The sequence below is a fragment of the Diadema antillarum genome, unplaced genomic scaffold (genome assembly GCF_040938485.1).
Source record: "Diadema antillarum isolate AM-2024a unplaced genomic scaffold, OU_Dant_1.0 seq00000356_RagTag, whole genome shotgun sequence".
Lineage (NCBI taxonomy): Eukaryota > Metazoa > Echinodermata > Echinoidea > Diadematoida > Diadematidae > Diadema > Diadema antillarum.
In genome coordinates, this window is record NW_027271362.1 from 273,154 (window position 1) to 298,971 (window position 25,818).

A 25,818-nucleotide genomic window follows, 5' to 3' on the forward strand; every position below is an offset into this window, starting at 1 on the left:
AAACTTTAAGTGCACACTTTAATATACACATACACTGTAGTTAATAAGTGCAGTTTGCCTAATAGCAACATTACATGCATATTAAAAACTATCTATATCTAAATTGCAATAATATATATCTGAATCAGCCAGTAAAACATAATGCCAAATTAACTTTTGAATAATGCAAAATACATCTTAACATCTATATTCACTAGTGTCTGGATTTTAAAACATGCATGATGCTGTAGCTTAAAAAAATACACTGGTAAGTACTTACTGAAGGAGTGATCATATACATGTAGGTGGTAGTGACAAGTACAGCTGTAGCAATGGCCATCGATCACTGCAAACTACGCCGGGAATACTTTGAGCCAGCACATCTAAAAGTATCCAGTTGAAAACAGAAAACCCAAACTGTGTCTGCTTTATACAGCCTTAAGCACCTTTCTCACCCACGCCGTGTGCAGTTATCATATGACTGTAAGATCTATAAAATGATACAGCTGTTACTGAATTCCGCTGGCTTTGAGTACATCTATATTCATTGCTCTACCCTCGACCTGATACATAAATCAATGATACACAGATCAATGGACTTGATAACAGAAATTTAAGAAGCAATGAATATTCAACCGTTCTTACTTAAGTCACTATCAATTCCAATGCTGCCAGAATCAAATATCACGCAAGTATTCTTTTCTCGATTCCAGGAGCGATTGACTGAAAGAAAAGAAATATTCTCAAGATTTTATACAACAAAGTTCTTTAACCACTTTGCATAATCAAGGTGTACACAATGAATACTTCGATAATATTTATCTTTTACTAAACTACAACTGTACAATCACACACAAGGTTTTATTTGACATGATGCAATGAAGGACAAATATGGAAATTTTAAAATCCTCATGGGATCAGAAAAGGATTAAATCTTGATGTTACGAATGTCTCATTACTAGCATGCATCAAGGCAATGTGGTATAGCTCAAATACACACTGGGAATAACAACATACGTGTAGCATAAATTCATCTAGTAGTTCAGTAATGCAATGAAGTGCTATCTCTAAAAATACACCCATCAAACTCACTTATTCATAAGCTTCCTACGATACATATGTACAGACTGCCACATTAATAATCTGTAGAGATTTGTGACATTTTTCAAGGACTCTCTATGGACAAATGATATTTTGCAATAGCAAAGTCTTATGAATAATATAACACCAATACATTTTTTTCTTTCAAGCTGCTTCTAAAAAAGATACAGCCACAGATATACAAAAAGAATGAGAGAGAGAAATAATCATAGTAATTGCACAAATTGCACAGAATGCATTATTACACGATTCTACAAATAACTGATATATACAAATGTACGTGAGAAGAGGAAAACAAAATGAAACCCATGTACATGTAACCAAAGCAGAAATAACCAGAACTTTGGGGGATGGTTGAAACATGATGGCATAAGGTCAACAGGCTACTATAAAAAGCCACATGTACAAGTGTGCATATTGGTCCCTGTCTATCTTGCCGCTTGAAGGCAGACTTATTGTGTATCTTGTCATTGCAAGGAAGACTCATCTTGCCATTCCAAGGCTGACGTGATACAATGTACCCTGCCACTTAAAGGCTGCCTTGATTTTGCCACTTTTAATGTGATAAACTTGCACATGCTCTAAACTTTGGCATGGGCAGGTATCGATGAAGCATAGCATCGTAACTCCCTTATTTACACTGCACTAAGGCCCTTTTGTTTCTAAACTACTATGCATCATATCTATCCCATACATAATGGTAGTAAAATTATTGCAAAGATTTCTGATAGGCCTGAATAAGAGAGATATGCAGCTACTTGCTTACAGCTGGTAGAATGCCCTCAGTTGCTAATTTCTGCACACTAGAAACTCCCTTCTGCCTTTGAACTGCAATGAGCTTACATAGCCTAATGCAAATATCCCATCTTTTTTCATACAGAAGAGTACTTGACAGCATATGAAGGATGCATAAAATATCACACAGCTCTTTCAGTAAAAGAAGCAATCCTCACAGGCTAATTTTTTTTTTCCTAGGAGGTACAGGATATTTACAAAATTTAAAATGCATCTCCTATGTAAGATCGACATATAAAAAGTATTATTTCTGTGAAATTTAACTGATTAATGTCTACGCTACATTTGTCCAAACATAAATGATTTGCCCTGAAAAGAAAATGCTCTATGGAAAAGAACTGGGAGATAAGAAGCATCCAATATACCTTGTGATCCCATGGGGACGGATTAAGTTACAATGTAACAAACAACCCTGAAAGTACTGCATGTTTATTTAAACTAACTTGCATCATTCACACTTGAGAAAGAATTAAGGCACTGTGATAGTTGGCGGTGATCACATCTATCAACAACAACAACAGTAACATATTTCTGTCTTATTTAAGTGCAGTTAAACATCCTAATTTGACCACTCTCCAATTTATGAAATTATTACAAACAATTATTTCTTTTTAAGTGAGAGCAAACTAACAAACACTTGGGGAGGGGGGTCTGAACTATGAAAACTGAAAAACAAATACTTAATTTGCAGGTCACACACAATGGCAGTCATCAATCATATAGCTCAGCACTCAGCAATAAAATAAAGAAATACTTGATATAAAACTACAACTTGTAGCACAACTATAAATTAATACACATTTTGTACATCTATGCAGGCCTGAAAATCATTTTGATGAGTCATTTAGCTAACATTTTCAATACATGACTTGTGACAAGCAGCTACAGACAGAATGTGGGAGAAGCGTTCATAAAATCTTTCACAGCTGCATACTTTTTTGTTTCATTTACAGTGTCACACTTTGAGCCAAAACTGTTAGACTTTAACAAAATAAGACAGACAGCATCATGCCTGCATCTTTCCTTCCCCCCTCGAGATATCACAACAAAAATCCTTTCCTGCCTGTGTAGTCATACTTTTAAAAGGAATGAGGAATACATGATTGTCTGAACTGTAAATGTGAGGATATTTCAACTGATTATAAAAGGAAGAAAAGGAACAAAATTTCAGCTTCTACAACGCATTTATAGAAGAATATTGATATAGGAAGGTATGCGATGATGACAATTCTTGGTGAAGTTTTTCCTTTTTAAGTTTTTCCTACCACAAGAACTCTCCAGTCTTCAGAATCTCCTCTACCTCATCAGCGACCTCCTGGGTGACATGGTTATCTCGCATGAAGTTAATGGTGGTCAGGATGCTGTTGTCTTTGACCAGCTGGAGGATGGCGCGGGCGCTCTCGTCCGTGATGTCATTCCCCTCCAGGTTCAGCTCCTGCAGCGCAGGATGGTCGCGCACCGCCTCGATGATCTCCCGGCAGCCGCTGTCCCCGAGGGCTGCATACTCGATGCTCAGCGTCCGCAGCGATGAGTTGCAGCGGATGCCCGCCGCCAGGGCCTTGCAGCCGATGCGCCCGATGGAGTTGTCGCTCAGGTTGATGTTGGTGATGTTGGTGGGCTGCTTGAGGAGTTCGCTGACCTCCACCGCGCCCTTGTTGGTCATCTTGGTGTCGCCGAGGTCGAGGTGTGTGAGTTTGAGGCCCGTCTTGGGCGGGTCCTCATCCTGGTCGGTCTGTTCTGGTATTTGGTGGTGGAGGGTGATGAGGGATTGGATGATGCTGGCCACGCCCTTATCCTGGATGGGATTACCTCGAATTCTGTAGACAGGAAGATTACAAAAATTCAGTCAGGGAGAGGCAGCAAGTGCTACACAACAAGCAAACAATATCTAAAGCAATCCAAATGAAACACAGACTCAATGCCACTTTTCCCCTATAATTCTTACTTCATTAGCATGATACCACCAGTAACAACTCTCTATTTGAGGGAAAATATCTAAATCTCAAATTTCTGACAGAATCATGAAAAGCTCAAGGTGGAGACAGTCTCAACTTACTCCATCTGTGCCAAAATCCTGTAATAGCTCTTGCACAGCACACACATCAGTCTCATGCAGAAAGAAGACACCCTGAGGTTACTTTGAGTTCAAACCTCTCTGTCACTTTGGTTTTTCATTCATTCTAGTTTCAATGCATGTACATAGATGTTTTAGCCCAGTACTTGAGCTATAGCACCAACGACATTTGCAGCAAAAACATTACAATACTAATTTTGCACTGCAATATATCGGACATGTGCAAACATATCTTGTACAAGTATCCTCAATACTGGCACGTAAATACAGAATCACAATATGCACAATATGATCATGCACTTTGCGAGGCTTATTAGTATTGTGAATATTTAGTTTCTGATGAACACATACACAATATTCCACCAAGAAACACTGTCCACTGGTGTTGTGATGAAACAATGATAAACCAATATCGCAAGCACAGTGGAAATATGCCACTGTCAGAAAATAGTGGTCCTCTAAGATCAACAATAAAAGTATCAATTGCCCTTGATTCCTTTAATTTGAGTGGGAGACAAAGAAACAGTGCATTGTTTGTGTTTTTTAATAGACAAGGAAAACAAGTTTCTGTCATAACTTCAGTAATGATATGTCATGCACAAATTTGCTTTTATCAATTTTCACAGACTCCTAGTCAGAGTTCTACTCAAGACTATTTTCTTAATCTTCTTTTGAAGACTGAATGCTATCTGCAATTCCTTTTCCATGCTATGCTACATGTACATGTATCTATACTACTGTACTTGGCTAAAACAGCACAACACACTAATTTCAGGAAGAGGTTACATTCTACACATGTTAGTTTAGTACCCCGGAATATATAGGGGTGTTAGAGGGCGCACTTACAGAAAGTATTCCACAGACTTGTACTTGGGATCGTCAAGCAGTGCTTTGGCAATCTGCTGAGCTTGTGCTGGTCCCAGACTCTTTTCACTCATGTTCAGGGCAAGTCTGCTGTAGGACTACAGAGGGCAGTGTTGAAAAAAAAAATATTTGTTGTGGTTTAATTCTGAAAATCATGCTTTATTTCCCTAAAAGATGAATCCCCAGTGTCATTTCTTTATCACCTGCAGAACTTCAGGGAAACTTTATAAAGTATAGAAATTGTAAATGTTTGTCAAAAATCCGGTACTTTGCCAATTTACCTTTATTTCAATTCAGATATTCATACAAGCCCAATCTTCTGATATCACAATTTAACTCTACAGTTTTTAGAGTAAATTGAGATGACCAATCTAATATGCAGCTAAATTTTGAGTGGCTTCATTACAAGTGCACATAATGATGACACTGACTCTAGGAAAGGCTCAACAAGTTTCACTTGGTTACAATGAGATGAATGATATCAATTCCTCATATGGAATGAATGAAATTCTGTCAACATACAAAGAAAAATGTCACTTGAAAACAAACTGGCATTAGTGTGAGAGATGAATGAATGGGGTACAATGAATAAACTCATTCCCTTAAAAAAAAAAAATGAGACATCAATGAAATTTTCAAAAAGCCACATATTTCACCATTACATAACAATGCAAGAGAGTCATACATTAGTGTTGGTGAAATGCATTTTAAAGTGCAAGAATGACAACTTATTTGGTTTCAGGTTTTGTATCTCAAAGTTCTTCATTGTTAAGTTTATATTTCGACTTTGGCACCATGTTTTTGGTCTTAAACATTCCTTGACCTTTTAGTATTGCCAAGCAAACTGCAGAGGATCAGAGGGCTGAACAGCATTGTCAAAATTTGATCATGACTATTATACGCACTCTCACATGAAAAAGTACTTAATTAATAACTGTATCTTTTTAATACAGATTAAGCTGAAGATGTTTGCAAGGCAACAGCATCAAATGCATTTCAAAATTTGTATTTTATCTGTAATTAGCAACCATAATCTTGATAAAACTACAGCAAAACTTCATCACTGCTCAGCTTTGTAGATTAATGAAGAATCATGCACGTGAACCTATAGAGTACCAAAGTGACGACATCACAGTCTTTAGTTATAGCTTGGGTTGGAAGTTGCAAGTGCGCGCATTAACACCCAGGCTGGGTGCGGTTGTTTAGAACCAGTTTCCATGGCGATGAATCACTTATGACATCACACTTTGGTACTCTATCGCATGCATTAGTCATAGGTGTGGACAAGGTGGAAGAAAAGCCATGTGACAGATCACCTGATGCTCGGCAGGTTCAGACACACTGGTGTTAGTTTGTGAAGAAGGATGGAGATGGGCCTTCTCCAACTCACTCTGCTACAAGATTGAATCATCGGAAGAAAGAGAGACAGGATTGGTTAAGAGGGGTGCGTGCAGGTTACGACACTGAGACAGAAATCACAAAATGGCAAACTTGTGTGAACAGACTTATCAGATATTTGTACACAAAACTCTTGAATGAGGTTATGCTTGACAAAGCACTACAAAGCCTTAAAATCATAGGGCTTGAGTCTTTAATTAGGTATCAAATAGAAGATTCTTGACCAGCAATTATGTGGTTTCTCTTTATTGTTGTTTTGCTTTGATTTGTTTTGTTTTGTTTTGTTTTGTTTTGCTTTGCTTTGTTTTGCTTTGCTTTGTTTTGGGTTTTTTTATATGGGATAGACTGTGGTCATCATACTTCATCAATTTTAATACCCTGCTCCAAGAATTTTGGTCTTAATATTCCACATGGCTACGGCTAAGATCATACAGTATTGAAGGAAAGTCATCAGCTCATTTCAGGATGACTGAACAAGCTGGGTTGCAAATGTGACAGCAAGTCTGCTGCAGGCTCTTGCAGGGATCCAGTAAGAGAGAGTGAGAGTGGTGTTAAGTATGAAAAAAAAATGCAATGGCTGAGCAAGGCTTGGAGATAGCCAGCAGAATGGCGGCTCAAATGCATCAAGAATTAGAAAGCAGCTTGTCACTTGAGGCAAGTGGGTCAGTTTACTCTAGTTACTACCTCTGCAGAGCCAAAATTTGGGAGATTTTTCCTTGTTTGATAAGGTTCAAAGTTTCTTGGATTGAATCAGCAACTATTCATCATGGAATTGCTTTGATAGAAAAGTATGGCTTGAATCAGGGGAGAGGTTGATATATGGAAGTATTGATTGTTCAGAAGTACACAAGATGAATGTTAGTAAGGCGGAGTGTTCACAGCACATTATCTCTCAACAGGAAATGTTTAAATGCCCATGATAAATAAAAAATCTTGTTAAATATTCATCTCCTATCAATCATCTAGTTCTATCTTGAGAAAAAAAAAAAGAATAACATTTCCATCTCCTTCAATCACACACATAATATGAGGCAGACATTTTTTTTTTTCTGTTTTGTTTTGTTTTGTTTTGTTTTGTTTTTGAAGGCATCGCTGTTTCTAAGTTCCTTTGCCAGAGTAATCTTTCACCACACAAACCTGATTTTGCAGCCAGACAACAATTTCCTGATTTTGGCACGTTCAAATACTCTGAACCTATGATCACTGAAGTATGATTTCTTCCACTTTATATAGATGTATTATTTATACTTTTTTCTTTTTCTTCTTTTTTGTTGAAAGTACAGCAGAAGCAAAGGAAAAGTGCTCATTAAGTATAAAAAGTTTCAAGACCATTACCTTTGAAGTCACAGAGCCCATAGTGAAGTGTGCAGAAGACATAATATTTGTATACTTAGGTAATTGGTGACACGAAATGCACCATAACAGCATAAACTGTCTCCATTTGGGCATTATCTAGGTTAGACTGGAAATAGCTCAAACTAGTGATACACACTTTTTGATTTTTGGACAAATATTAAAATTTTTTTTTAGATATTGCCTCATTTTGGATTTTTTCAGCTTTTCTGTATACAATTTTATTAGAGAAGAGTGGTGACAAGTTATGCATTCAAACAGATGAAAAATGGTATTAGTGGTGCTACGCCGTGTGGTTTCCACTCTATGTTAAGATACAACCAAGGCTTTCAAGACATAGAACTTACTGAATCTGTTGCATGCTCACGAATAAATCCGGACAATTTGATTTTCTGCGCCTCTTCGTCCTCAGAGTCTGAACTCGATGAAGATGAACTGGAGCTTGAGTCTGACTGCTTGCCTTTGTCGTTTTTATCTTCTGTCCCCTCATCTTTTGGTACTTCCGCTTTGGATTCCTCCTTGTCTTCCTCCTTCTCCTTCTCCTTCTCCTCATCTTTTTCCTGTTCATTCTCATTTTTCTCCTGTTCTCCATCTCCTCCGGCACTGACGTTAAGCTCGTTGCTTGGCTCCTCATCCTTTGGAGTGCTCTCTTGCTGCTGTTCACTGAGACTCTCCTCTGGTTGCTCTTCTTTACCCTCATCCTGTTTATCCTCTTCATCTTGCTTCTCTTCTACATCCCCAGCTGTCTCCGCGGCAACACCATCTGCATCATCCCTTGAGGTCTCTTCCACTTTGGCCTCATCAGAAGGTTCCTCCAGCTGGCCACTGTCAGGAGCAGCCAGCTCTGACGATTCTTTGGTTGCCTGAGCCTCCTCTGAGTCTGACTTGACTTGTGCCACATCGTCATCCTGGACCGACTGAGGGGGTTCTTCCTGAGCATCTTGGCTTCCTGGAGACTCCTCTGGCTCCTGTTTGGGGGTGTCATCTTCATCCTGCTTATCATCTTCTGCCACATCTTGAGAAGCAGTTTGAGGCGGTCCATCCGCATCAGCATATCCGCCTGCATCATTATCAGGTGCCGTCTCGGTATCCTCTGTGCTTGCAGTCTGTTGACCCACATCGTCCTCTTTGACACTCTGTTCATCACCTTCCTCATTGTTACCTTGATCCTTGCTTATCCTGTCAGCATCTTCCTCCTCATCCTTGTCCACTCTGGGATTTTCATCCTTCTCCTCCTTCTGATTCTCTGTGTTTTCCTCATGGTCACTGCTCACTTTGGCCCCAGCTCCATCAGCATCATCCTCATCCTTCTCCTGTATAGGAGGCTCCGAACTCTGCTGAGGAGTGTCCTCCGCCAACACTTGCTCCTCTGCGACAGAGGCACCATCCTCATCAGCACTGACTAGTACTGCCTCCTTTACGAGAACTGCCTCCTGGGCTGGTGGTTCTATCTCTGCTTCTATGGTAACCTCTTCTGAGAGACTCCTCTCCAGTTGTGTGGCTTCCTCCTCTTCCTTCTTCTCTTCTTCCACAGGTTCATCTTCTGGTTGCCTTTCCTCTTTATTTTCTTCCTGATCTGATTTCTCCCCTCTGAGCTCTTCATCTGCTTCCTTGACCTGTTCTTCTTCCTTCCCGTCAGCAGAATGTTTCTCACTTGTGTCTTTTGTCTTCTCATCTCTCTTGTCATCCTCATCCTCATCTGCCGAGCTGGAGATCTTGAAGTCCGCTTCAGAGGCAGTAGGTTTTCGGTCACCACTGAAGCTCTCTTTATCACCTTCATCGTCGGAAGACAAGAGTCTGTTGTCTCCCCCTGTATCGCTGAGGACACTTTGCTCCTCCTCTCTGTCATCTTCCTTCTTGTCTTCCGTCTCTTCACCAATCTCCTGGGCATCATCTTTCTCTTCTGGAATCTCTTCCTCCATCTGAGCTTCTTCTCTGACAATCTCTTCATGTTCTTCCACATCCTTTTCCTCCTTGATATCATCGCTATCTCCCTTCTGATTCTCCTCTTCAATCTCCTCCTCTTCCTTCTCGTCCCTTGCTTGTTCATCATCGTCTTTTTCAAACTCATCCTCAACTTCATACTCTTCTGCTGTTTCCCTCTTTACCTCCTTGTCCTCTAGCACTTCATCAAGAATTTCTTCCTCTGGCTCCTTGTCATCCTTGTTGGATTCAGCTTCGAAGTCAGACTCAGCATAGTCATCCTCTGCTGCTTTCTCCTCTGTGGCCTGGGAGACTTTCTCATTCTCCGCCTCTGAGAAGAAGTTGTCTGACTCTGGTTCTGAAGTGAGATAACAGCAGAGAAGCCAGTGGATAATTCATCTCAAACCCATTTTTATTGAAAATAAAAGAAATATTGCATCTAATATTCAACAGCAACAAACAGGATGTTGTCAATGACAAAGTAGCTCGGATGCAGTTTTTGACTTGACCCATCATCAGAATTGAACAAAAATGGCTGTAAAGGCAGAAATAGTGGCAATCAATAGTGGGAACTTCCAACTTTCATTTTGAAGGGTGTTAGGGTATCATGGTTCAAGGGAAAGAGAAATTACAAATGTCAAGGTCACTTCATGTACATAAATCACTGCCATAAAACTTTTAAGTGGTGGTAGCCCTCCTGAACTGCAGTTCTTAGTCAACACAAAACTATACACCTAGTATTTGCTATTGATTCTACATTATCTTTGATTCACCGGTCAGATCAGTCACTCACTTACATGTACCTTCCCTCAAAAAACAGGCATAGACAGAATTTGTCAAGTTATAGAGGTACATAATAACAAGAATAATAATAGTCTGTTCTTAGAAACGCATAATACCATAAGATAGTCTCTATGCGTGTACAAAATAATGAAACAAAATCTATCACATATTTCTCTATTCAAACATGTAATCAACAATTGTCAAAAAGGTGAGTTTTTAACACAGATTTGAATTTATCAAAATCTGCAATCTGTAAGCATATATACTCCCTAATCTCTGGAGCATGACCCAGACATATAGAATGGACTTAGTCAGTCCTTTTTCTGAGCGAGATTTATCTTTTCATACTTGTTTGACCCTTTGTGAACTTTTGAGTACTAACTGTCACAGAAATCCCCAAACACCTTTGTATACACTGTGCAAAGTCCCTAGTACAGAAAGGGTTTATACTGTCAGGTTCTTAGGGAGGAAGCGATAGGTACCTGTTTGAACGGCAGAAGAAGGTCGGCTGTCCACTTCCTTTTCTTCTTTCTTGTCCTCATCTTCTTCAAAATCATCTTCATATCCACCTGCACCAGAAAATGGAAAACATTGTTCAACAATGCAAATATAGAAAGGTTTTTATATATATAAAAGGAAGCTACTGTATAAGCCATATGTGTGATGATGCATCACAAAACCGACAAAAAGTTGCACACCCTAAACATTTTTTTTTTTTTTTTTTTTAAAGTTGCACACCCTCATTTTGCATGAGGACTGAAAACAGGTGAAATATTTGAACCTGGTCTGTCTTCAGTTTCTTTGTGTTTTCTGGAAGAGAATTCTTCTCCTATGTAACTCCAAAGTTTGGGTTTATAAAACGAATGGGAAATTGTATTTTGAATAGTTTTGATAGAATACTATTTGATAGAATGGTGTGGTTAGGTACATGTCTCAGAGACCCCTTTTCACTTCATTAAAAACCCTTTACACAATGTTCACTTTCAACTCTGATAACTTTTGAAAGGATGGTGCTGCTGTATTTAAAGTTGGTATCAGTCATGAACAAAATGTGCCTAATGAGTGTGGAAGATTTCAGTGTAATCTAATAATCCTTTCATTGTGATTATCACAGACTCTCACATCCTGTTTTTTTTTCCCATTCATTGCACAGTGCGCAACTTGGTGAGATTAAGCACATGACTAGACCCCAAACTTCAAAGTCACTTCTCACAGTGAAGACTTTTCCAGAGTGCGTTCTTTCTTTCCATTATTTGGACAGCTCAGGAAGGTCCAGTTGTATTGAGTTCATCACCATTTACCTTCCGTACACTCTCCCTATCTCACTTCCCTCCTCCACTCTCCTCTTCCTAGGGTCTTCTGTCACTACTTAACTACATATGCATGGTGTGTAATACCATAAACCTCTCTTCCTCAAAGCTACTCCTATCTTGGAAAGTCACCCCAACCGGGCGACGATAGTTGACTGCTAGTAGTTGTAGGAATCAACATCTTAAATAATTAATTTGATGATCATGCATCTACAGCTAGTAGTGTGATTGTCAGCCACCTCTGCTCGTAAAAAAAAAAAAGACACAAAGAGTGGTTGTTCTCCTCTTTGGACTGAAGATCTTGTATGACTGGAAAACAATCACATGAGGTATTGAGTTGTAGCAGCACAATGAGTCATGCTTTCATTTTCTCACTTTACTATAAAGAATTGTTTTCGTCCACACACTGACCATATCCCCTCATGGTCACACTACAACGTAGTATGAGCACAATTTTACGACCGCTCTGGTCCACTGTATCGCAAGCACTCATTATCATCTATCTGAAATTCCTCGCGAACAATATAACCTTAACTCCAGTCATTTCTCGGGTCACTATGGCAACATGAGATGGACATCCTTTCTAACCAATCTCCTTCTTCTTCCACTCCACGTCTCAAAGAAGTTTCGCATACCTGTTACAAATATTCATTCACAAAATTCAACAATTCACGCTCATTACACTCCTTGACCAGCTTTCGACGTAAAAGCACAGACACGTCAAGTTGTAAATTCGCCCAACCTCATCATCTAAATCCAAACATCCGACTCGCGAACTTCTCTCTCTCTCTCAATCTATCTCTCTCTCTTTCCATCTCTAATTTTGCCATCTCGTGGAGCATTCAACAATGTGCCATTTCACTTTATTTACCGGAATCACATTTTGTTTCGTGTTATATTCTCTTGTGTATTTGCTAAACGGGAGAAGTGCAATGATTGAACTTTCAATCGGAGGACCATTTCCTGCAACTTCATCAACTCCAGGCCCAGCTCCAAAGCGGGGGTATTTTATTGAGTCTTGAAAACAGTGAATGGTGAGTAGAAGGATAAACTATCTACGATTTATTAATGTCCTACTACAAAACTCCTTCAGAGTGATGTACAGTTGTAGGCCTGCTGTATGGTACGTGTATACTGGGAGGATAGCTGGATTATTAGAATCCATAGCTGACCATATTTGATGAAATGGAAAGAGGATTCCTTTTCAAGCTTGTAAGCAGCCAGCCCAACATGAATACCGGAATGATGAGTTAATAATTATACGAGAAAAAATATTAGAGGCAAGACAATAAGAATATATAAGAGTGAAGATTTGGAAGAAAAGATAGAAAGATAACATATTACTGAAGATAGGATATATAATACTGAAAGATAAGAAAATGTAAGAGTGAAGATGCAATGTAAGAAGGAAGATACAATGTAAGAGAGAAAAATGACTGCTTTGTGCATGTGCTGATGCTGAGATGTGGAATACTGGGATGTATTGTCATCCACCAAAAAGGAAGTTCACACTGAAGTTTCAAGTGATTTGACTATGTAAATGTATGTGTTGTGGCCACCAGGAATAATCTGTATGCTTTGTTATTATTCATTTACTTGAATATTCTTTTTCTTCCTTTTCTAGGGGAATCTTTGTTTGCTTTAATACAGGCATAATGTATTTTGCATGATGTGATTGTCAGAGATGCAATGACAAAGATTTTATGTGTCCATGTTTGATACTAAAAAGGACAAATAGATGAAAAAAATGTTAATGCCAGAAGCTAGAGGGCTAAAACTCAACTGTTGGTGAACTTTATAAAGTTAAATGACAGGCCTATATATTGACAAAAATTATAAAGCATTTAATTGTGCAGATACAATTGTACATTGTAGATGAATTCTTGAGAAATACATACATGTGTGTTTATGAGTTTCTTTCATGGAAAATGTTAGTGGGCTTGAAGAAGTCCAACTAAAGTGCTTGTGTGCTAGTGGATGACTTGACTTGCCCTTTCTTGCAGTTTTTATAAGAGAGATAGAGAGAGAGAGAGAGAGAGAACCAAGGGTTATGCATGGAGCACAAAAATAACAGTTATGAAGTGACATGTTTTGAAAAATGAATTTATTAAGAACGATTTCACACAGTGGGTGCAGTAGGCAAGAAGTGAAGATGATTGATTTATTCAGAGATGGCAAGAATCACAAGATATATAAGTACAAACACAAAGAAACAGGATCCTGAAACATAAAGAAGCAATCACAAATATTTGTGGTATACATGAATTAATGAGGAGTCAACACATGTGAGTGAAAATGAACACAAAATCACACAAACAAGTTTACATTATTCAGTCAAAAGTTTCCATCAGTAAAGAGGCTATCAAAAGAGTACAGAGAGTAAAAAAGACAAAGAATTGTCATAGAGGCTGAAATGGTTGATTGACATATTAAACAATGGTAATCATTATAAAACTATTTATAGGAAAGCAAATGATGAAATTAGTGGGTTGGTTCTTGCAATCTTCTCGAAAAAACCTCACAGCTATGCATGACAATATGTGCATCTGTGCAATGAAGGCAGAAGAACACTGTACAGTGCTGCTCTGCTGTTACAATTGTAGGTCAGATGCCTACGATGTGAAGATCATGAATGGACATTCTCCTTGCACCTTGCACTGCTATACTACAGTGTACTTGTACACGTGTAGTTAATTTTCTACAATGTAGAAATTGTACATGTGTAGATAAGTTTTCTACACTGTGAAAATTGTACATGTGTAGTTCATTTTCTACACTGTAAAACACCACGTCTCTATTAACTCTGCCTCAAGCAGAGTAATACAACATGTACTGATAGAATCAATGTATGATACCATAATCATGCTAAACATACCATGTAGTTTCAAGGCTTAATGCTGTATACTGTCCACACTACCCAGATTTTGTATTACTACATATAAAAGTACAAGCATGTGCATTGTATGTCAGTCTAAAACTAAAAGCTTGTCTTCCTCAGAAATGCATTTGGACAGGTTAAAGGTAGTTACAAGAAGAAATAAAAAGTTCAACAGAGTTGACTCAAATATTCATGATACTCACACACTGCTATCTGACGATCAAAAGACAACGGTGGGTACAAGAATTTAAAAGCACCTGAACATACTGGTCTACATTAACAAACAGTGAAACTATCCCACATCATTCAAAATTACAATTAGTACATTAGAGTTACCCTATCTCTCTAAAACAACAATAACCACAGACTCCCCATTCAGACTATAAAAGTGTACATTGTATATCATACTATTGTTCAATATTGGAATTACTGCCAGTGTCTACTTCCAACACCTACAAGTATTTTTCAAACAGGTGAAATCAATTCTTAGGTGACACCAGTGTACACCATACACATTACATACACTCAAGAATATCAAAGTGAAGAAACAGTAATAAATAATCAAGATGAATGAAAAAAAAAGGGGGGGGCAAAGAACATGCTATCAAAGTCCTGTGGATGGTAGTAACATATGACATGTTAACCATGATAGAATATTCTGCGATTGCAAGTACACTGTACAATATACATTTTGTGTGATGTCAATACATCCTGTACATAAACAGAGCTGGTACACATGAGGTGTTTTAGTAATGTCTGTTTTCATTAGACAGGAGAGTTTTGGAGTGAATTCTAACAGTGTGCATTATAAAACATCTCAGAAAACTTCACTAGCACTAAACACATTCAATACATTAAACTGGTGTCTATAAACTTCCAACATATCTCTTCACATGCACATGTTGTAGAACTTTCACTTGAGCTCAAGCACAAACTGCAACAGCGTGTGCAATGTGAATGGTATACCACCTGTAGTTAGTTTGCAACCATTAAAGCCTTCCACATTCAGTTTAATATATCTGCAATACACAGAGTATGAAATAAACAAGCCCAGTACCTCCCCCACAATAAGATGATAAACACACAAATTAATAGATAGATAAAATATGCTTTTTTTTCTGACAACTGTGATTGTAACTCTGACATTCCTGGTTAAAGGAGAATAACCACTTCAATATTTCCTTGGAACAATGTTTATTTTTCTTTATTGATATTACACTCATACAGTGCACATTCTGCACAAATTCAGTACACAGGTAGCAACGGTATAAATTATACATGTACCCATAAAAGACTAATAAGTAGGTTTAATGCAAACACAACCTCTTGTGTTAATATCATGGCTAGCATTTTATATAACCCTGAGGACATTTGGTGATACAATGTAACTGAGTCAGAACTTTACTGTTTCAACAGACTTTAATACATTATTTTAATATTTCCTTCTTGTCAAACAAGGACAATCAACAACATCGCCCCCTCCCCCCCCCCCAAAAAAAAAAAAATGAATTTGTAACTACTTATACAATTTTCTATTTTCTAATTGAGGACAAAGTGGTGATATATATGACCAAGTAGTTTTCTCAACATTTGCTATGAGATTCAGGTTTCAAAACTGAAAATCCATACATCCTCATAGTCCATCATTGCTACAGCTGTATTTTATCTTTGCTGAATTGCCTACTGTAAATTTAGTTCCTTTCTGCTTTTTAGACATACACTTTTGTTTCACTGTTACCAGTGGAAAAAGACAACAACAAAAAACCACTCTTGTATATTGCTGAAAACAAACACAAAGCCCTAGATTTCTATTAAAATACGTAAGAAGCACACGTGTCCATCCTCGTTCAATCCCCCTCCCCCCTCCAAAAAAAATAAAATAAAAATAAAAAAATAAATAAAAAATAAATGAATAAAATAAAACAAAAAAACCAAGCAAAACAGATACATATGTAGCATGGAATCACGTTGTTTTGTAACTTGCATGCAACAACTACAACGTACACATGAAACTCTACGCTAATTGGCAAGGGTAGGACTTTTTTTCCCTCAGGTTGATTTCTCATGGGAAGAAATCATGCGTCATTCATGAAGCAAACAGGAGCTCACTAATGGCCATTACTGCCCACCTTTAGGTGCAGATGTAGCCTGAAAATAATTAGATCTGCCTTCAAACACACTTTAATAGCTAGAGAAGTTTGTTTGTTTGTTGCTTGTACGGAGGCAGACTCTCATTTCCTTTTCTCTGCCACCTCTTAATGATCCACACATACAGTACATATCTGGGTCTGTCACTGTACACAAGATAAATTTCCCTACTTTGACATATCTTGTGTATCTCACTTTCTTTTTATCCAACTAGTTTTAGTTACTGATATTCTATTTACATATTCATCCCTCACCTTAACATCTACCTATCTATCTCTATCTATCTATCTATCTATCTAGAGATCTAGAGATCTATCTATCTACCTACATTGTATGTACCTACCTACCTACAGTTGTATATCTATCTCTTTCTATCTATCTATCTATCTATCTATCTATCTATCTATCTATCTATCTATCAATCTATCAATCTATCTACAATGTGTATCTAACTACCTACTTACAGTAATGTTGTATCTATCTATCTATCTACATATTGTATCTACACTACATGCATGCACCAGTCTTAAAAGTCTCTCTTCCTTTTATATTTACACCTATGTACACATATCTGTACACAAATACCCACAAATATTTCTATACTATATGTGCCAATGCACCAGTCTTTTTGTTCATCAATTGATTAATACTCAAATCTCAGCTAGCATTCGGCATCCCTGCATATACCAGAATAAATTCACAGGAAATCTATTGTTTTCCTCACTCGTTGTACCAGGAAATCAGACCTCAAATGAAAAATTCACTGCCATAGAAAGAGATATAAAGTACCATCTCTACTGTCTTCTAATTAGCTCTCATTCCTGCCGCTGCTACACACTGCTACTAGTTTGGGGTAGAATAATCCCCTCTCAAGGTTCTCTACAATAATGACATCTTGCGCTGTATATTACTGCAGTTTGTGAACATTGGTGCCTGTATACATAGTACAATGTACATATGCACTATTAAAACACAATATGAATTGGACCTCAATTTTGATCTGCAGGAATGCAAAACAGCATCCTAATTTGCTATGGGATGCAGTCTGATTTGGCATCTACATACATGTAGACAACATAAGACTTCCAATATCCTGTAAATGTTCTTTATTTCTTCTCTATTTATTAGCATCAAAAGGATGTCTCAACAAAATTTGGATCAAACTGTGCCTAAACTTAATCGAAGGGCTTTTCAGTTTAATAGCAGCCAGCCATGCATGATAGCAATTTCTACCACACCACTTCAAGCAGTAACATTTCATCCAAGATTTCAGCACATGCCATGTTAGGATACAATCTTGATTGAACAGCTACGCCATGCACACTGTACACAACCAAACAAGGAGGATGAGGAAGATAAACATGCACAAGGTTTGCAAGAACAAGGCAGAACACAGAACATACACTTGTGTGACAGACAGCTACAATTGTAGAGTGTGGTGATAAGAGTGCAAATGGTGAGAAGAGTATGAAATTGCTCACTCTTTGTGGCATGCATTATGATGTGATGGATGATATTTGGTGATTCAAAGGGGCACTTTGAGTCATTCCCACTGAAGCAGAAGTGAAGCAAGACCCTATTCAAGGTTATTACGTTTGCAAACATGTTTTAGTGACCACCTGCACACAAAAACCATCGAATCTGATTCACTTCGGAGCATGATGTACGCCATGTTGTTTGTCCTGTCCATAGTCTTTTTGGTTCCACTATTCATTGGTCTTTGCACATAAGCTTGACAACACCTCTACTTCACAAAGCACCTTAAAGTTTCTCCAAAACTATTTACAAGAATGCAAAATTTCAGTTAACCCCAAACACAATACAACTTGTTCATGCTCCTTTGGCACTTACATAAGAATTCACATTCTCATTTTGATTTGACATCCACAACACACCCACCATAAAAATGCTATGGAAAAAAAAAATGAAAAGCACAATGGTTATTTTTGCAAAATTCAAGGCAGTTTGATCTCCAAATCACTGAGATGGAATGAATGTATAGACTTACATTATTTTTTTTTCAGATACAGTTAATGATTTCAACTGGAAAGAAATAAAACAAGTCCCCCAAAACAGCAGTTAATAAATGGAAGCAGGGCACTGTATACGAAATAAATGGCAATGAAAATATGCTGCAATTTTTCATTTTGTTCACTTGCTCAATTGTTCATTTGTTGAGATTATTATCATTTGTTCGTTTGACAAGATTAATCAAGGAAGGAAGATTGTGCTTGCTTGTCATTCCCAAAAATTCGAAATCAAGAAAGGTCTGTCATCTTCCAAAGCTTGGTTGATGTTCGACCCTATGAACCGAGATTCTTTTCAGTCTCCTCTATCGTCAGCCCTTCTAAGGAAAGATCCCTTGCTTGGGTTTCTTCCGGGGTAACACTGGGGGCGCCACTCCCTTCCTTCTCCCCCTTTTGGTCCCCATCATCCCCCTTTTGGTCCTCATCATCCCCCTTTTTGTCCCCATCATCCCCATCACCCTTTGGACCCTCCTCCTTTGCCATGTTTACAGAAGATGATCCCACATCTACCTGACCTTCCCCCTTATCAGTCTCTCGCCATGTCTCTTTGTCCTCACGTCCCTCCCCTTCTCCTCTCTCTACTCTCTTACCTCCTTCTCCCACTCCACCATCCTCTCTCCCTCTCATCAATGCCCCCTCTTCCCTCGTTCCAGCCACGCCCCGGCGCGCATCATCATCATCCTCACCATCGGATCTCTTCCGATCCCGTGCCCTCTTTCGGTGATTCCCGCCACGACTTGCACGGTTCTTTCTTGAACTACCTGCATCAATATCCTGCCCATTTCCTCTGTTTCTCGTGGGTTTCCTACTCTGCCTAATGATGCCTTTGTATTGCATCTCCTTTGAAGACTTCACCGTAGTATGATTCTGCTTAACCTGACTATTACTTGCATCCTTCTTGCCAACATGATCGCCCCTTGAATTAACGACCATATGAGACTTGTGACTAGATTTATTTGATTTTCTTCTCTCTTTCGCATTTGTTTCAGAATTACCAGTGACAGCAACACCATCACCTCTATCATTCCGAGAGGATGGCCCATTAGCCTCCTCCTCAGAACTGGAGAGACTCTCAAAGCTGTTGCCATAGCTACCCTTATCCCCACTGGAGTGGTCTGAACCCTTCCTCCTCCCTCCATCTTTGTTAGTCATCCCTCCACCACTCCCACTCTCCTCACCTTCCTCCTCCTCCACCTCCTCATCCTTCTGCGTTGACTCTTCCTTCTTCTCGCTCTCCTCTTCCCCCGGCTCGGTCTGGGTGGACATCCCGGCGAACTCGGGGACAGGTTCGGGTGGAGGGACCACGACGTCTGTCTGGACGTCCTTGTAGCGCTGCCTCTCTCTCCGTGCAAGCTCCGCCTCCACAAGACACCTTTGGAGAAAGAAGAATGTATTCATACAATAATATAGTACAGACTATCTAAAGGTTCCGGTACATTGCTCTTCGAGAAAAGGTGAGATGCAAGTTTAAAAGAAAAACAGAGATTCAACACTGATCAGATTATCAAATATGTTCATATCTGGATTAATCCATTCAGATCATATACATCAACCATTTCTCATCACTCCAGTAATTTAAACAGGCATCCATCATCTTGGGTTTTCGCAGGCAAGAATTCTCAATAACTACTTGCCTAGATAGAATGTTTTATCTTTTCATACACCGCAATGATACTAATAAAGCGCTCCTATAATGTAATCCTTCAATTGATTAAGGCTCAACTCTTTCCATTGACACGTATGAATCACACACACTGGTAGCCTGCTTGCTTCACATATTTTATAACATACAACAACAATAGTTTGTTTTCTTACCTATAGCATGGGGATGCTCCATGGACACCAATGAACTTGAAGTGACCTTTTGACCCTCCAAGCAATGCGCCCGGAGTGTACTTGTACTCGCAGCAAGCGCTGAGCCGCAGCACTTGGACGCGGTTGACGAAGAAAGTCACGCTAAACGGGTAACCACGGTGACGCCTCGACACGAAGATGAGGTCGTCTATTAGAAAAATGAAGAGAAAAATTAATATCTACATGTAGCAGCTGGTGCTATGCTTGTATCTGTGGTCTCACTACACCTTGTAAACATTACTGCAATTGACATGCACACTGAAAGGAAGTTCAACATTTTATGTATTTCCTTGCAACTCACAAGTGTTAAATATATTCCTTCTTAACTTTAGACAATGTTGCTTAATCATACCCATAGATGTATTGCCATTACAGAGAATGATTAACAATTTAACCACTACACTGCCAAGAAATTGTAGGGTGTCCATAGAATGATACTGTAAATTTCAAAGCTATAAAACCAAGTGCACTGGTGCAGGTTACACTTGTATTTCTTGCCAGCTGTGATATGTGTGGTACGGTACATCAGAGTCACACCCACATGATGACTAATAAAAACAGAATACACATAAAAAAGGATTTCATCCACAAATGACAAATACACATGTTCATCTTGTACATTGTAGGTTTGATATACTCATCTGAATTGCAATAATCAACATAAGATATACTGTAAAGCAAGATTTATTCATGGTATGAAATTTCGCGAATTGGAACAGACGGCCTTTTTTGCCGCATGAATTTTTCCCCAATTGCCACATGCATCCAACGCATGACAGTGTTGACCTGTGGCCCATTGCATAATACTTACCGTTGAATTTCAATGGTAACTACCGTCAATATTAGGCATCACAGCCAATCAGCATCAAGGATTATAAGCTTTACCGCTAATTTGAAGACTTACCGCTAGAAAGGAGCGGTAAGTCCAGCGGTAAGGGTTTTATGCAACAGGGCACAGAACTTTCTCATGCATTTTAATTTTGCATCTGTTATCTCTCACGAAATTCACAAGATTAAGATGCACATGAGAATTTCTGGTTTTACAGTATGTTGGATTTCAGTGAAATTTACGTCCAAATGATTGTTAATTTTGTTTGTTTTTGTTTTTCTCTTTAAGTGACTCACTTCCTTTCTCTGCAAAGCCAGAGAAGACCATGAGGTTCTCTCCTCCACAGTGCTGCTGGTAGACCTGAACCTCATCCCTCTTGTCGTCGCGCTCGTACTCGATCTTGAGGCCGGTGCCACGGTAACGCACTGTGACATCGCACATGGTCTGCAGCTGGGTGGCGTGGGGGTAGGCTGGCTCCTTGCGGTGGAGGGCCAGTGAGCCCTGAATTAGACAAGCAGGGAGGGGGTGGGGAAGGGGTGGGAGGGGGAGGGGATGGGATGGGATGGGGAAGGGAACAAAGAGTTATACATTTGATCATAATTAGGTGATAGGTGGAGAAAAAAAAAAACTAGGGACAACAGAACACAAAGGAGGGACAGATTTGCATAATACAGTCAAACATTTCGGTAGCGGCCACCCAAGGGAGATGAAAAAAAATTGCTGTAATATAGACGGGTGGTCCCTCGGGACAGGATCTTTAACGTGGCTTTTCTCTCACAAGGAATTGTTTTTAGTGGCCTATATTGAATACAGCAGGTGACCACTATAGACAGGTGGCCCCTATAGACAGGTTGCTGTTATGGTAGGTATTACAGTATAATTACCATTATTTCATGCATGGGGATACCACATGAAACTTGAAATACATAAATTTAGATTTACAAAAGCAGTACAGACAAAGTGGAATCATTGGCAACAGAATAACAGAGGTTAATAGACAACATTACAATCAATCAAAATAAACAGAGAAGAAGCAAGAAAAAGGCATGTACTCTACTGCCATGCTTCTCAACCTTTGTTAACCTGTGGTCTACTTTTGCTCTTATAGATTATTACTAGTACATTTTTTGAGGCCCAATTACATCAAATATGCATATTTCTTTTCATCTTTTCTTTGGGAGAGCTTCGCGGCCCACTGGTTGATAAGTGCTGCTCTAAGTGTTTAGGGTAAGATTGATTATTAACGCTACACATAAGACAAAGAAGCACAAGGGAACAGAAACAAAAATGCAGATATTGCTGAGCTTTGAACTGTGCACAAACTTTAGCAAGAAAAGACAGTATCAAGGACCCCACAATACAGTAGAAACATTACATCACAGAAAAGGGAGATGAGAAAAAAAAATAGGAGCAGATAAATAAATGGAGCTACTATAGGTGGGACAGATAAGAGATTGTACAAAGAGAAATGTAATCTTGTTAAATGTCACGCAAGGCTCCCAAATATATGAGACAAACAGAAATATGAAAAAAAAAAAAGTTGGAAATACATTTTACAATTAGGGGAACTTCAACAGCTTCACCCCATATCATTTAAGATGTAAAATATTAACCATCTTTGAGTGGATGACGGCAATTTTATTCTCCTCAGACACTGCTTTTGAAATGTTTGACATTTACAGCATCACTTGTTCCAGAAATCTCTTGGGAGAGGATGGTGTCATCCAGTCCTTCCATTGAGGACAACAAAGCAGTGCACTCAAGGAGTTTTATACTTGAAGTGTTTTTTGTTAATCATTTGCATTTCAGGATCAAAATCACTGTATAGAATAGCTATTGTATACATCACAATTTTGTGAGAGTACCTGCAATGGATTACATGTGACCCAATTCTATCAATCAAAAGCAGTTCAGGACTTTTAAGATTTTGACAGCAATGATTAAAACGGGAAAATCTTCTAAACTGACAGGTTGCTCCTTAACTCTTTTCGAATTATAGATACATGTTCTTCCTCGTTATGATTGTGTATGTGTGAGTGTGTGTGCATGTGTGCGTGTGTGGTTGATAAGACTGTATCAAAATTGTACCATTGCCAACACTGTATGTCAAAGCAATTAAGTGCAGAAAAAAACATACTGTGTTTTACATAGGTATTACTGGCACTTGTACTTGTAGTGTAAGCATAACTGACATACCACTTGTGTTAAAGTTGCAAGTGCACACACATATGTTGTTGTTCATGATGCATTTGGTACCAAATATTCCAGTAATAACTACAATACCTATACCATTCTGCACTTTTTGCAATAAATGAAATATATAAATTATATGAATTGCATGAAAAATACAATTGTACGAATACACTTTCTAAGTGATGGAGAAAGTAAGCCAACAATCTTTTTAATAGATACGAAAGAGCATTATTAAGGGATCCATACCTTGTTTGACTTTGGCTTGTAACCCCTGCCTGACTTCGACACCACTCCACCAGTTCTGTTGCGGGGCGACCTTTGACCTTTGGCCCTTGATGGGGGAGGTCGTGGGGTGATGTCTGGTGAGTAAGGAGACAGACCCTCTTTCTCCTCCGGCCTCAGGTTCAGGGAAATCTTGTTGAGAATTTTGGGATCCAACTGGAACAGGATTGATGAAACCAAGGACAAAGTATTAGATTGAATGACGTTAATGAAGCTTTCATATTAATATACACTGCTGTATGAAAGAAAAATTTATAGAATTATTAACAAAACTATTTGACATTTTAGTTCTTCTTTTAATATCAACTTTAAACACATAGAGTGCACTCCCGTTATAACGAACATGGTTAAAATAACGAAATTCTGGTTATAACAAAGTAAAAATTTGGGCTGCAATGTCATCCGCTCTATGTATTTCTATTGCTTATTTGTTCGGTTATAACGAAATTCCGATATAACAAAAGAAAACTGCCGGTCCCGAGAACTTTGTTATAACGGGAGTCCACTGTATTTGGAATGGAGTAGATTCATCCAAACTCTCCTTGTTTTTTCACAATAATCCCAAGTGGGAACATACCTAGTGTCTTTGAGGTTATACTTTGCATTATGGGCAAACAAGGTCTGACACTTCTGAGAAATGAAAAACAAGTATGAAGTAATATTTTCCATTTCCTGTAAGTACATTTTATTTCTATCATCATCAACATCATTACCATCATCATCACCATCATCGTTGTTGTCATCATCATCATTGTCATCATCATTGACATTACTATTATCTCACCTCTCTGAGGGCGGGAGAGTCCACCTCCTCACTAGTATCTGACCTAGGTGTCTCCCGATGAACCGGAAAGCCATCCTGGTCAACGTACACCACACCCTACCAAAACATAAAAAATAAAAATACAATAATGGGTGTGAATAATCAGATCAAACAAAGCATAAACAATTGATTTTTAATACATTTTGGATCATAGCTGGTGCTAGTGTATTCACATGCATACACTGTAGCACAACTTCCATCTATACATGGCAATAAAAAAGATTAAAAGTTTTTTCAATCTAATTGAATGATACATAAACATATTGATAACACTTCACAAGACTCCTATGAAGATTTCAAAATAAAGATTGATAGAGATGAAGAACACAGATTTTGAATTTCTGATTTAATATAAAACTGCTACTAAAGTTTATCAACAGACACCGACAGGACACTCTTAGACCGGTTTGAATCCCTACAGTTCAAAATAGTTATTTCTTTTACAGGACGACAATATGCTCTTAAAGGTGTCTGAAATCTCATGATCGTCTGTAAATTACAAAACACTTGCTGCATTCACCCGGTGAGGACAAGCTGATTTCGCTATAACACACATTTCCCATAGACAACTGCCTAAGTAGGTACTTGGAACTTCTCTTTAACGGGTTAATGATGTATTAAACAAAGTTACACTCTGTATAAATTTGGCAAACATTCATTACAGTCTGCACGTACAATTACAAGCATACATGTAGCTCTAGATCTGCAAAATGAAATACATGTACTCTTTTAAATAGCAAAATTTGAAAACATTGCACAAAAACGATACATGATTGCTTGCTAATTGGTATACCATCTTTCACATCCATTATGTTGTCTTTTTAAGAATTATTACGGTACTCCTAATGGTACAAAGTTTTTTCTTTGGGTGGCCTGTGGAATTCCATGACATTTGCTGTTAAAATAACAGCATCGAATAGAGAAAGAGAGAAGTGTTTTAGTGCTTACCGCCCTCTTTGGTCGGTGCCTTGCAGGGGCTGTGGAGGGTCTGGTGCCAGAGGGAGGCTGAGGTCTGGTGGACTGGTGAGCGTAGGCTGATTTGGGCCGCCCCCGGGGCTTCAAGAAGGGGGTAATGTCTTCGTCCCCTTTCCTCGCTCGGTCCATCTGGGATGGGTAGAATGTAATCACATAAATCAGGACAAGCACCCGCACTTATATGGTGTAGAAATTGGGCATTTGAAACAGTACAGTACATCTGTATAAC

General features: G+C 38.6%; 1 protein-coding gene across 1 annotated transcript in view; it reads right to left on the reverse strand.

Annotated features, from left to right (window-relative positions):
• Positions 1-3,136: 3,136 nt before the first annotated feature.
• The window catches only part of LOC139731077 (uncharacterized), a 39,766-nt gene continuing 17,084 nt past the window's right edge, over positions 3,137-25,818 (reverse strand). The window contains exons 3-12 of the mRNA XM_071641958.1: positions 25,563-25,718; positions 24,576-24,671; positions 23,756-23,947; positions 21,613-21,817; positions 20,449-20,635; positions 19,812-20,005; positions 10,763-10,839; positions 7,912-9,837; positions 4,796-4,911; positions 3,137-3,692 (exon numbers count right to left, since the gene is read on the reverse strand). Of these exons, the coding sequence (XP_071498059.1) occupies positions 3,137-3,692; positions 4,796-4,911; positions 7,912-9,837; positions 10,763-10,839; positions 19,812-20,005; positions 20,449-20,635; positions 21,613-21,817; positions 23,756-23,947; positions 24,576-24,671; positions 25,563-25,718 (3,705 nt within the window). The remainder of the gene's footprint in view (positions 3,693-4,795; positions 4,912-7,911; positions 9,838-10,762; positions 10,840-19,811; positions 20,006-20,448; positions 20,636-21,612; positions 21,818-23,755; positions 23,948-24,575; positions 24,672-25,562; positions 25,719-25,818) is intronic.